Source organism: Helicoverpa zea, chromosome 3, assembly GCF_022581195.2.
Source record: "Helicoverpa zea isolate HzStark_Cry1AcR chromosome 3, ilHelZeax1.1, whole genome shotgun sequence".
Taxonomy (NCBI): domain Eukaryota; kingdom Metazoa; phylum Arthropoda; class Insecta; order Lepidoptera; family Noctuidae; genus Helicoverpa; species Helicoverpa zea.
This window is the reverse complement of record NC_061454.1, coordinates 9218797-9232407: the sequence shown is the minus strand read 5'-3', so window position 1 is coordinate 9232407 and position 13611 is coordinate 9218797. Positions and strand designations below refer to the sequence as shown.

The 13611-nt window shown below is 38.3% G+C and overlaps 1 protein-coding gene across 2 annotated transcripts in view; it reads left to right on the top strand.

Moving 5' to 3' along the window:
- Positions 1-13611, top strand: part of LOC124645639 (E3 ubiquitin-protein ligase MIB1) — a 122719-nt gene that overhangs the window by 2711 nt on the left and 106397 nt on the right. For both annotated transcript variants that reach the window (XM_047185460.1, XM_047185459.1), the window contains exons 7-10: positions 1579-1728; positions 2187-2331; positions 2586-2767; positions 3153-3422. In XM_047185460.1, coding sequence (XP_047041416.1) covers positions 1579-1728; positions 2187-2331; positions 2586-2767; positions 3153-3422 — 747 coding nt within the window. The remainder of the gene's footprint in view (positions 1-1578; positions 1729-2186; positions 2332-2585; positions 2768-3152; positions 3423-13611) is intronic.

Genomic DNA, 13611 nt, shown 5'->3' with positions numbered 1-13611 from the left:
TACTAATTCTTATTAGTTGTCTAGAGACAGTTATAGGATACTAGCGACCCGCCCCGGCTTCGCACGGGATAACATTATTTCGTACAAAGGGACAGAAAAGGCGACTTTGTTTTATACTATGTAGTGATAACTACCTACTTTCGAAGAAGTAGTCTTAGGTCGCGGGTGAAACTGCGGGGAATAGTTGTCAAATTCAAACCTAATGTACCTAATCCAAACCTACTGTATTTACAGGTACGTAAAAAATCTAAACACGGTGCCCAAAGAAACTGCTCCTGCTTGTGAACCTATTTAGTGTTTTGTATAGCAAACTTCTTCGTAAGATAGGTTGCATTCAATTATTAAATAATTGACAAACCCGAAAAATTGTTTGAAATATACTAAACAAAAACACAATAGATTTCGAATCAAAACGAAATTATATGTACTTGTTTAAAATACCGAAAGGTAAAAACAATATGATAAATATTTGTTTAAAGGATTGTGGTAAAACATATCTTTAATCTCTTCTCTTTTGCACCCTTCAAGAAGGTTGGTTTTAGTTCATCTGTCAGCTACATTGAAACCCTCACAGATTTATTGTCAACTTGACACATGTAATAGCGGAAGGCGGTTTCAAACAAACCCTTATAAACTTTTAATCTTATTTTGCTCCTCTTAGATATTATGATATGTATACCCAAAAATGTTTTCTTATTTGCACCCTAGGCCACATAAGGATTATTTCTTCCAACCCAAGTCTCTGTGTCGAGTGTTGTAGGCTGTGCGTTGATCCGTCAGTCAATCAGGACAAAGGACAAGGATTTTATGAAGTACATAGGTTCATTACAGCAAATTATAAAGATGAAAATGAAACATTACTAAGTGATATTTAAAATATCATGGTAACAATGCTAATTCCGTTTGCATACCTATTGCTATTACCAGGTATTGTATTTCAAATGAGGAAGATAAATCTTGGTAAATACACTATATGGGATCGACAAGGAAGGAAGAATTTGCTTACATAGGTAATTCATAATTAGCACATTAATGAATCAGTTAATTATCCATATTATGAATCTAAAAAAATCACATTTATTTTGATGTTGATTTTTTGTCCTTAGATTCCTCTGTGAACAAACAAAAAACGCTTTTTTGTAGGTATACTGAAATAAATAGATCGAATTTATTTTCGACCAAGTGCAGTAACAGTCAGGTATGTTCGAAGAGATTTCTTTCAAAATAAGCATTACGTTTGTAAATTCTTTCTTTCCTGTCGTGTTTTATATAGTACCTACTAGCGACCTGCCCCGGCTTCGCACGGGTGCAATGCTAATACTAAATACATTATACATATAAACCTTCCTCTTTAATCACTCTTCTTCCTCCGAGCCTTTTTTCCCAAACTATGTTGGTTTCGGCTTCCAATCACTCTGTCTATAAAAAAACGCATCAAAATCCGTTGCGTAGTTTTAAATATTTAAGCGTACAAAGAGACATAGGGACGTAGGGACAGAAAAAGCGACTTTGTTTTTTTTTACTATGTAGTGATACAAATAATCATTAATAAATAATTAACATGTGTACAACACACAGGTTTGCAGCGGCAACTTAAGCGCGTCTGCGTCGACGACGGGCGCGGGAGGCGGGTTCGCGGTCGGTGACCTCGTGCAAGTGTGTGCTGACCAGGAGCGGGTGAAGACTCTGCAGCGCGGACACGGCGAGTGGGCTGAGGCGATGGCCCCTGTAAGTGTGCTGATTCAATTACCTATTTAATAACAGAACTGGATTAGGGAATAATAAAATGCTAAATAATAATGCTAAAACAGCGTGTTAAGATACTTTATCTCCCGGAGTATATTTGCGTCGCTTTACGGAACACCACGTTGGCTCATATAACTCACTCACTCTAACACATTCTCTTTCGCACTCGCACCCGCCCGCCCGTGAAACCCCACCTGGACCGATTGTCTTTGCGAACACAGGTCGGCTTAAGGACTGGCAAACTCTTCTCGGGAGATCGTGTCCACGAGGGAGACTTTCCAAGAGTTGGGGAGACAAACGGAGAGGGCAGTGAACTCCTCGACCGCCAGAGATCCCGTCTGCCTAGAGAGGCCTCACTACTATAACCACTAGACACGTAGAGAACTAGGAGATAAATATTTTTTCAAATTATACATTAGTTGGTGTTAATTCTGTTGCAGACACTCGGCAAGATCGGCCGTGTTCAACAAATATACCACGACAATGATCTTAAAGTGGAAGTGTGTAACACTTCGTGGACGTACAATCCTAACGCTGTGACTAAAGTCGCTTCTTCAGACGGCAGTATTCCTGGAAATTCATCAGGTAAGATTTATATGCTTTAATTTTCCTTGACTGTATATGAGGGTTCTGCGCCGTCCCCATATTACGATGGTTATCTCTCTCTTATGTTGAAATATACACAATGTTTTAACTGGAAAGGAGAAACTGAAAAAAAAAACATAAACTCTCGTTATAGTAATGTTCAAAATACGAAAAAAAAAACAGGCTTTCGTATGCTTTTACCTATGAATTTATTTTATTAATTTAATGTCTAAAGTCTCCTATTGCTATTTTAGGAGAACGCCTATCAGCTTTGTTGAAGAAGTTGTTCGAATCTCACGTGACCGGCGATGCGAATGAAGAGCTAGTGAAAGCCGCGGCTAACGGTGACGCGACCCGCTGCGCCGAGATACTCGGCCGTACTGAGGCGGCTCATGTTGATGTCAACGGGTTTTATGGCGGGCACACTGCTCTCCAGGTAAGCATTTGAATTTGTTTATATGGTAAAGGGCAAACGAGCAGACACATCTCCTAAACCACAGGAATGCGGTGTCAGCCTGTCAAAAACTAGTATGAATTATGGCCAGTTTTAACGGGTACTCATAAAGTCTCTGAAAGCCTACAGACTAACTGAAACAGACAGGTGAACTACAGTTTTTGGTTCCTCAAGTCTCGGATAACAAAATCTGGCAGAAATTGTTAGCCTTTATCTGGCAGATAGTGTCAACTATCAGATAACTAACTGACACTTTACTCAATACTTTTATTGCTTTAACAATAGCTTTACATGTATTCTTTTTTGTTATTGTAAGGATTGCTAGTTACTATTCTCAATAAGCTAACAAATAAATGCACTACAACAGGCAGCAGCCCAAAACGGTCACGTAGAAGTGATTCGCGCGCTAGTAGAGGCAGGCGCCGACGTTGACGCAGAGGACCGCGACGGCGACCGCGCGGCGCATCACGCGGCCTTCGGCGACGAGCCCGCCGCACTGCGAGCACTAGCCGGCGCCGGCGCAGACCTGAGTGCACGTAACCGACGGCGACAGACCCCATTACACATCGCCGTCAATAAGGGACATCTAGGCGTCGTGAGGACGCTGTTGCAGCTCGCCGTTCATCCTAGTTTGCAGGTCAGTCATTTTTATTGCCGTTGAGTTTTAAGTGAGCGATAAAACTGCGTTCTGTACATAAAAAAAATAGTTCTATAAGCGGTATAGTTTAACAGTATGCTCCCAGCATTTTGGCGTTACGGGTAGTCAGAAGCCAGAAGGTCTGTAATTGTAAACCAATCTTACTAAGGAGTATTGGGTTGCCCTGGTAACTGGGTTGAGGAGGTCAGACGGGCAGTCGCTTCTTGTAAATCACCGGTTTAACTGGAAGCTGATCCCACCATAGTTGGGAAAAGGCAGATATAACCGGTATTGTTTTTGTAACTCACATTACCGTTCCGATTTATAGATACATTTTTATAGCTCAGTTAAAAAGGAACATATTATGGCACAGTAATGTTGGATGGAGGAACATGGGGTTTCTTCCACGGCCCACGTATTGCTCTTTAATTGCCCCTTTAATAAATGTGTTCCTTTGTTGCCCCTAACAAAGCACTTGCAAGAAATATATTTTTCAAAGATTATGCGTCGTCCGTACTGTACATATCGCGAAAGAAAATATGGTACGTAATACCAACAAATCAGTGTCAAGTTATTTCTAACATAGAGAAGTAGAATTTGATCACTTGATAGCGTGTACGTACATACTTTAATCGTTTGAAGTAGTCTTCTTTTAATCTCATAAACACTTGCTATACTATTAATTCTTCTTGAGTTAAGTTTCTGTCTCATCCTAGAATTGAGACCCGTAATTATTTATTTAGTTATCTGAATATATTAAAGTGAATGTGTGCGTTCACTTACTACCTCGCAACGGTCACAAAATCCATGCAATTTGGTCAAAATATGTGCAACCAGTGGTGCATTTTAGACGAAGTTCCTTATATAGTGTCACGGGCCGACAACAAAGCACTAATTTTACGAGCACGGTCGTTCTTGATGGCTATTGAAATATTAAAATTGACTTACAGTAACGGCCTAAACCTGGCGTATCGACAAACAAGGTTGTTTTATGTCAACTGCAGTCTTCAGCTGAGAATTTCTGGTTACTATAATCTGAGACAAACTAAACATAGACTACATATCAACCATTTTTAAGGCTAAGGAAAATATTTTTAACGGTAAAGTACGACTTTTTGATAATTTTCCAATATTTTTACCATCTACTGTGAGTTGCACAAGTACCTACACAATAGGTATAGTCTGTACAACACCCCGAAAATATTAAAGAAAAGCTTGCTTTATTTTTCATATAAAATTGTATCCCAGAGCAAAAATAATCGCATAAATTAACCGTTTAAAAGAAATAATATTCCTCTTAGAATAATAAGTATCTCACCAGCGGCATCGTTCGCGTAAAGTTACAATTCAAACTTTTCTCGTTGGTCTTTCTCAGAAAGTGTGTGTCTGACTATCAGAAAGTGTTTGTGTTGCGAACTGACTATGAATAAGGCTTGTAATTTATTCATTCATTTAATAATTCCCGGCAAAAGCTTCGTCATCTCGGAATCCTACATTTTCTTTTAATTGTTTTTTTTTTTTCTTTGAAAACTGATTAATAAATTGGTGGGATAGATCTAAAAATCTGTTTATAATTATTGATAACTGATAGGTATACTGCTGGCAGAATACACAATGTTAAGGCTAATCGAATTTAGAAAATATTCTCTGAAATTGCATCAAAATTTATTTTTTGATTCTATACCTGCCTAATTTCTACAAAACATAAGGTGTAGTAATTTATATATACACGCGATATCTACGTGTTTATTACCTTTCCTACGCGGATAATCCGAACTAAATAAACGAAAAAAATACTTCAGGGACTAACTATGTACGTGGCATAAACTTGTTGCTCATTTTCGCTCTTGTGGAAAAACTGTCTCTGAAGCTACTGGCAATCAAGGATCTTCCCTCATTGACTAGATTCGTAAGGTAGAGAATTCGTACGGGCGTAATTTGAGACAGGAGGGCCAACGATGACCTATGGTCTAAGCTGATTGATTGATGAAGAAAACCGAGTCAACAGGTTCGCAACATACCTATGACAATTAATCTGCGTAAACCTACGAACTACACGTACCTTATTTTAATTAAGGAGTAACTCAATATAATTAATTACCTACTTGTAAGATGTTCCGTAATAAGCTTCCTTCTATTTTCGTTTTGGAAGTAAAAGTACGGGTAGAGAAGAGATCTAACTACGTTATTTGTTTAGATGTTCTCAAACACGGAGCGCGCCAGTCGGCTTGGCACAGTTAGCTCGCTACTTATTAAACTTACGCGGTTGTTTTTAGACTTTGTGATTCAATTATCGTCTATCCCTAGGCATTTTTGGGTCTTTCGTTGAAATTATTCTGCGTTTCTGTTTCGTTCATTACAAAGTTTTTATAGGAGGCCGTTTGAACGGTATAGTTGATTACGTTGTTTAACCAAAGGGCACTTCAACTATCGGGGAAGTCTTAACTACGCCATTTGTTAAGACGCTGTCTCGAACATTAATCCCCATCTTATTCAGAGCTTGGCGTGGTATTTCCCGAGACCCGTGTCTCTTGGACTTTTAATCTAGACGAGTCGAGTTTCAGTCGGTAATGAGTGTAGCGACGCTCTCAGACATGCGGTCGCCATAATTGCCAAACTTTGTGCCGCCCTAGAGCCCGAACCCCTCTGCTTGTCGCGCGCCATTGTTCGCATGGTAACGCGTGCGGTAGATGCCTTTACTCAACGCCATTTGTAAGTTCACACTAAATTAAGGATGATTATGTACGATACAGTTATAAATTATCCCTCGGTACGTTGTGAGTTACAGATACAGTCGCGCGTCAATTAAGACATTGACTATTCCATAGTGTGGGTACAGAACTGCAGAAGCTAACTACCGTGGGGGAGTATAGCGCAAATACAAACGAACCAAAGAAGCGGAATACTGCTTGCTCTTTTTCGGCCCGTTGAAATACGTTTTTCTTTGTGCGACTCTCGTTAACTGGCCAAGCCATACTTTTGTTAGAAACCTTAATTGCCATTGTACAGATTCTGTATTCTGTAACTTATTAACTTAATGAGTTTTTGTCTTTGGCGAAATAACTACTGTGTTTCTACTTTTATGAGTGTAATCTTGTATCCATATACCTAGAAGGTGGCGTAAAATTAGTCAATGTTCTTTAGCTATATTTAAAAAAAATGCTTTATTGGATATCAGATAAGAGGCAATATCCAGAATATATAGAATACAGTTCCAATTTATTGCACTCTTGGCAGATTCTGACGCAATTGGTTCCTTTATTCCTGACGAAAAATTTCTTTGGAAGCTTCAAGAGTCTGAGTGAGACTAGTTGGCTTGGCTCGTGACTTGTAAGAAAATCCAGTAAAAGAAATCTAAAAAGGTTTAACCGAGCGATCTCGAGCCGTAAATCGGGTCATTACAGCTAAATAACCAAAACGAGACATATGAACGATTATAGCGCGTTGTTGTGAAGTTCATGCGTTTACAAAAATTATAGAATCGGTATCAAGGGTCTTCAATTTTTCGTCACTGTACTTAGTGCAACTGAAGAAGTAGGTACACAGTAAGAAATATTTTTGGCTTGGTTTGTGAACACGGCGTAATGTCTATCTGCGTTAAGGTGGATATTGCTGCCCATCACCGTGTAATAATCCCCCAATCGCCTCTCACGACCCCCACGGGAAAGCAGGGAGCGGCTTATACTCGTCCAGGTACTGGCAACATGGTAAATAAATTGTGTAACTCTAAGCAAAATCTGAATTTTGTCCATAAACGTTTATGAACCTGGCTGCTTTCTTTCAAGTAAATTTTATTGCCTTCTCCGAGTTACTAACATTAAAGAAGGTAAGAATTAGCCTATTTACCGTGCTAGTGTACAATAAGCGTTCTTATTAAATAGCTGGTAGCTTCATTAAGTATTTAGGAAATACTTGCTTTCGAACACATAAAAAATAACTGAGACTCATACGGTAACAGATTTACCTCAGAATCCACGTCAAGTTGTGCTTTTGAATTGTTAATAATTTGAATTTTTGATTAATAATTTACTTTAACTCCGAAGCTAATTAAAGCGAATGAATGAGCTAAAGTTCATTCCCGACTTTTTCGTTATATTATTTAATTCCATGACTTTTTTATAATTAAAAATCGTTTCTTATTTTTTGCCCTGGCTATTGAATAAATTCTTAACGATTTTTCAAGACGAGACATAAATATTTTTGGAATGTAAAACTTATGAAGTTCGTAAAATTGTTTCGTGAAGTATTCCAATACGAACTTATCTCTAAAATCTTTGTTTAATTATATAACTATTCTCTGGAGCTACAGCCATATTGAAGCGCAATTGGGCGTAAAGCTATTTAAATCTGAATAGGGCATTGTGAAGGCGCGTCACCTTGATTCAGCGACGAGTCTCGTCCTTAATAAAGTTAGAGTGCCGTCGCTCGCGGACACCCATTCTGTCGGCCGCCCACCGCTGCCTCGGGCGACTCTCGAAATCATCTTGTACGGGCTAAATGCCTTTCTCGAACCTCTTTACACTCCGCTACCTAGTTTATGTGCAATGGACCATGCGTACTTGTATTAGACACACAAAGGGACGGTGATTACTTTGATTGTCTAACCATAGATCTGTTATGAGACTAATCGGATTAATCATATGCTTATTAGTAAATGCATTATCTGTGGTTTAGTAATTAGGGAAAATTAATATCCATCTCTTTTGTTCTAGCTTTGAGCAATAGCAAAAAGAAATAAGATTTTTTGTATCTACTATGTTCGCACAACAAATAGATCGTAATTGGGTTTCTGCCAGTCGGAGATGTATACGGTGCAGATTTGTTATGTGTACTCAATATTACATTGCTTTGTTACGCTTAGAAGACGGTGTCACAAGTCAGCAGTGGCGTTTGTTACGTAAATATCGGCTGGGCGTGTTGCGAATAGAACAGAATACACGATGAGGGGAGGACGAAAGTATGTCCCGTTTATTCTGTATAAGTAAATGTATTCAACAACGAGTTAAAATAAGTTTATGTTCACTGCTATACGTGACACAAAACTCACTAGTGTACCCAAAGGTTTATTTTTAACAGCATTTGTAGCATGGAAAACAGATTAAATTAGGTTTTGCTCTTTATTATTCAATCCGCAAGCTACTTATGGTCTGAAAGAAAACAGCCGATGTGATATTTGTTCCATAAAGGGTTTATCTTACAGAAATGTTGCTTAATTCAAATCACTTATTTTTTGTAAATTCCTTTTCGTGCCAAATATTATGATGTACACGGTGTTCCAAAACTGAAAACCTTAAAAGGAAGGATTAGTATATTTTTGGTGATGTAATTAATTATCTTACTCAAATAATTTTCTATTTGTTGTAGGGTAAAAGTATGATAAAAGTTGAGCACGACCGTTCACCGCGAAACGGAAATTCACAGCCCTTCCATTTCTGGTTATGCGTCGATTTATATTCTGCGCCCACTCGCCGCCTGAGAAATCTCATGTTGGAGGTGCTCTTTCAATTTGAATCGGAACACTCGGATCGGGGAATAATGTATTTCGGTATCGACCCTCCGCTCGGTGCGGATCCTCCTGTCTATCGCAGCTCTCATTTATTCGGGCGTCGTCGCGCCTTTATTTTTTTAACGCAAACTTTGTGTCGTGCTGTTTATCCATTGCGCGATACTATTAGTAGGGTTTTTGTTTTTAGAGGCACTCAGATTGCGTCGCTCTGACTAAAATATAATTGAATCGTTACTGCCCTACTTACCGCCATATGCGTCTCATAATGGTATTACGGAGGTTATTCATGTAACTGTTCATTACCTAATTTAGGAATTTAGAAAAGCGATGAGAAGTAATGTTCCATGCGAACAACCTTTCCACCTAACAACAATAACAAAGGTTATATTTCTCATTTTTGAACATAAATATGTTTGAAAAGTTTTACAATACGTTGTTGGTTTATTCTACTTTGTTCAACTAAATAAATTCTTTTGGACTGTATCACGGAATCTCGAAGTTCAAAATGCCGAAGTACTGAATCCATAAAGTGCACAAGGTCGATGCACGTGACTTAGAATGTACGCTACATCGAAGTACTGAATTGCGAATGTTCATGATACCGATGTACGGAATATCGAAAGTTTGTTATAGCGAAGTACGTGATTGCGATTGTTCTGAATCCGGATGTACGGAATATCGAAAGTTTGTGACACCGAGGTACCTAATATCGAAGGGTTTAAAATCACGGTATCTGCGGTAATTGGTAATATCAACCGGAAATGCTTTAAATATCGTATTTTGATCAATTTCCAGTAAAAAATGCATTGCTTTAATGTACTTGTGTTAAATCTACGAGATCTTATGTTGTTATTCCACGACTTTGTTTTCGATTTCTGTCGTGGTTCACATTTATTCATCATTATTTGCCGAGCCTTTCCCAACAACCACCCCCCACCCAACATTGTATTGAGGTCCTCAAACATAAGATCTCGTAGATTTAACACAAGTACATTAAAGCAATGCGTGATTTTAAACCCTTCGATATTAGGTACTTCGGTGTCACAAACTTTCGATATTCCGTACATCCGGATTCAGAACAATCGCAATCACGTACTTCGCCATAACAAACTTTCGATATTCCGTACATCGGTATCATGAACATTCGCAATTCAGTACTTCGATGTAGCGTACATTCTAAGTCACGTGCATCGACCTTGTGTACTTTATGGCTTCAGTACTTCGGCATTTTGAACTTCGAGATTCCGTGATACAGTCATTCTTTTGAAATAAAATTCAATCCTCTAGTTATCTTCGGTTGCTTTACTTGCTGGTAATTCTGTTGACATTATTTTGTAGTCGCAGTAACTCACAGATATTTTTGGTAAACCGACGTATCAATATGTATAAAGCCTGCAATATAAGGGTGCGCTATTCTGTTAGTACCAGTGCAAGATCTGTGACTTCATAAGCGTTGGAAGGTTCCTCTTCATGGTGGTACTACATTTAAATCAAGAGAGTTTATTCGAATTAAAATCTATTATATATATAATCTATTATAAATAATTAAAATTGACAGATGGTTAATAGATTGAAGAAACGCGTTACTAGAAGAAATCTGATTCCTACTAAGCCAGGCGCAAGAAACGGTATCATTTCGTGCGGGAAACAGAAAAGTAAACTATTCAATTCTAAGAGTTTCTATTAGCATATGGAAAGCGAGAAAGTGGCTTTTTGGTCCCAAAATGCGCAGTTGCTTTTTTATCGTTGTGGGTTAGATTAGGGCATCATGGTGTTTACTGTGTCTTTTTCACCTTTATCTGGTCCACTAGGCTATCTTTTTCAAGACAAAATTACGCATTTTTATTGAAAACATTATTTAGGCAAATATTTGAATTTGCGATGAACTTTTTACCTAATATGATAATATAATTCATAGAAAACCTTTCAGTAGATGTTTAAAATCTTGCTTGGCTTGCTACTTGGCAACGAATTATCTAAAAAACAAAGGATAAAAACAGAAAGACAATTTCATACAACTGCAGACATATCCAATAACTTTGTAAAGGTTAGGAAAAACTATGCGGTATATAAGTAGAACAGGTAAGAGGCCACTTTACTTAAGTCGACATTTACAAAGAGTCCCGAGGGCTGAAGTTTCTCTATGCGATCGTCTAAACGCAAAGAACTACGATGGCCGTTAGTCGCCTTTATCGAACGATGCACTAAACAGCACATGCAGTGTTATTCCCTAGACATCAGTTCCAATACTCCGTTTATATTGTAACCGAATAAGGTTAGTTTTTGGATAATGATAACGAGAACAAGAGCAGTTTGGCGATTGCCTCATCTAGCATTCGAGTCGCGCTGCGGATACCCCGCGGACCCTTAACCCGCGCCCTATTTCTCCTATTCCGAGGACTATTTACGTCGTTTTGTTTGATAATCTGCTATTGTTTCGTTGGGCAACGCGGCGTCCCTGTGAGAATTATGCTAGCTATCTATACAGAACGTGGACGGCGTGCGAATATGTAATGAACTAGGAAACCATCCGCGTTCTGCCTGCGTGCTTATCTTATTTTATTGCTATTTGTATTTGCTCATTGAAGTAGGCAGGTGTTGATGAACGGCCACGAGCCTATTGTAGATTTAATCAAAGTTTTAAATTGACTCACATGGACTAATCATTTTAACAACTTTGCAACGAGATTTCAATATTTTACTTCATAGTTAAAATTTTGATGACTACCCTGTATAATACCATGTCACACACAACTGTAAAGTAACAAGTTAACTAACTTATAGGACAGACAGATATTGTGGTCGTTCATTAGATAGCTATTTGTGTATTGGCCTTTACATATAAAATAAAGATCAAGCTCGACTTGCTTTCACGCTCAATTTTTCTAACAATAAATTCTTTGTAATCTCCTCCCTCGACAAACTGTCCTCCGATGTGACTCGTCCATACGATTCATGAAGCCATTTCATTTCCGTTTATATGCCTATTTGTATTCTCTCTTCCTTCGCGGTTAGAGAAATCTCTATACTGAGATGCTCTTTCAATTTGAATCGAAACGGCCGAATTGGGGGAATAATTTATTTGGAAAGCTATTTTTTTATTCAGAACAGCTCTCTATGCTTAACGTCCTCGGGTGTTTTCCTCGTTGTTAGTTATTTGGTCCATGTAGAAAACCAACATTGATATAAGCCAACCTCTTTATGTTTAAATTTCAAGCTCCCTAAAATAATTTTACATTCTAACTAAGGTACACCTACCCAAAGATGTTAACTAAAGTTGAAATACATACCTATGTGTATATTGTTCCAATTTATTTCGGCCGTTTCGGACTCGAGAGCCTAAATTAAATTGCGACCCCAAAGCTGTTGTTTATTTATATTATGCTACTTCTATGTATTAACTTCTACCTTTTATATTTGGTGGGTATGGGTGCCTATATTCAAATGTAATTTTATCGGGTACAAAACGCTTAACTGTTTCACTAGAGGGTTGAAAATTATTTCAGTAAATACGACATGCACGTATCGTAGCTATAATTTGTTCATGTATCAGCTTAAGATAGGATTAAGTGTTTATTTAATGTGTGCGTAAGTAGAGGGAGGCGCAGATCTCAGCGCTCGGAGCTCGGCGCCCGGGTTGCTGACATTGCATTAAAAGGTGGAGCGTGACCGTCTGCGCATTACCCGGCTTCGACTTAGGTTTGTTCCATGCCTCGACTCAAGCGTCTTATTGAAATCTAATTTTCGTTAATCCTTGGAACGAGTCTGCCTGGCAAAGCGAAGCCATTGCCAATAATATTGTGGAATGCTTTCACTCAGTCCACTACAAATGCTAAGTTTAAGTTGTAGTATGCCTGCTGGATATGAACGTTATAAAACGGACAGACATAAATAAATGCGTTTTGTTTTTGTTATTTATTCATATTTGGTCTTTCTGAGTACTACGTATTAACTAGTACTGCAGTACAGAATGTAGTAGTACTATTGTACTGAGTACCACTATATAATACCTAATACGTGTTAAATGTACAAAAGTAAAATGCCGAATAAGACTTTTTGCACAGTTTTTTTCATTTGTCCGGAAAATCTTCTAACTAGAAGGATGTCTTGTCATGGGGATGCCACAGACAAGCACAAATATTGGATTTAAAAAATTGGATTGATTGCTTAATATGGATGCAGATGCATACCTGCCTACATTAAAATATTCAAACTTCTTGCTTAAAGCATAAAAAGCACATTTAATGTGTTTGAGCTTCGAAAATGATATTATTTAAAACCAAGATGGTAAGTGCTCCATGCAAGCTCCTAAATTATGCATAACCCTAACTTTGTGTTTTGTTGTGTCTGAACCGTGATGGAACATATATATTTGGGGTTTTTATATAATACTTAAAGCCGATTGGTTTAATTCGTGTCGCTGGTATTTGCGTCTCGTGCAATAGGACGTATGACAGGCGCTTAATTTACCCACGGCTCCTCTGCGTGCTGCTCGGAGCGGTCTTGCGGCGCGAGGCGCTACAGTCTGATTTATGTTATTTGCACGTAAAGCGGAATTAATGGCTTTATTACTCTTCTCTGTTTGCTGATCTCGGATGCCGAGCTCCGTCCGCGTCCACAACTCCGTTTGAACAGCCGAAAAGCCCTTTTGAATCAGCGGTTTGGCAAATACGTAATGTATTC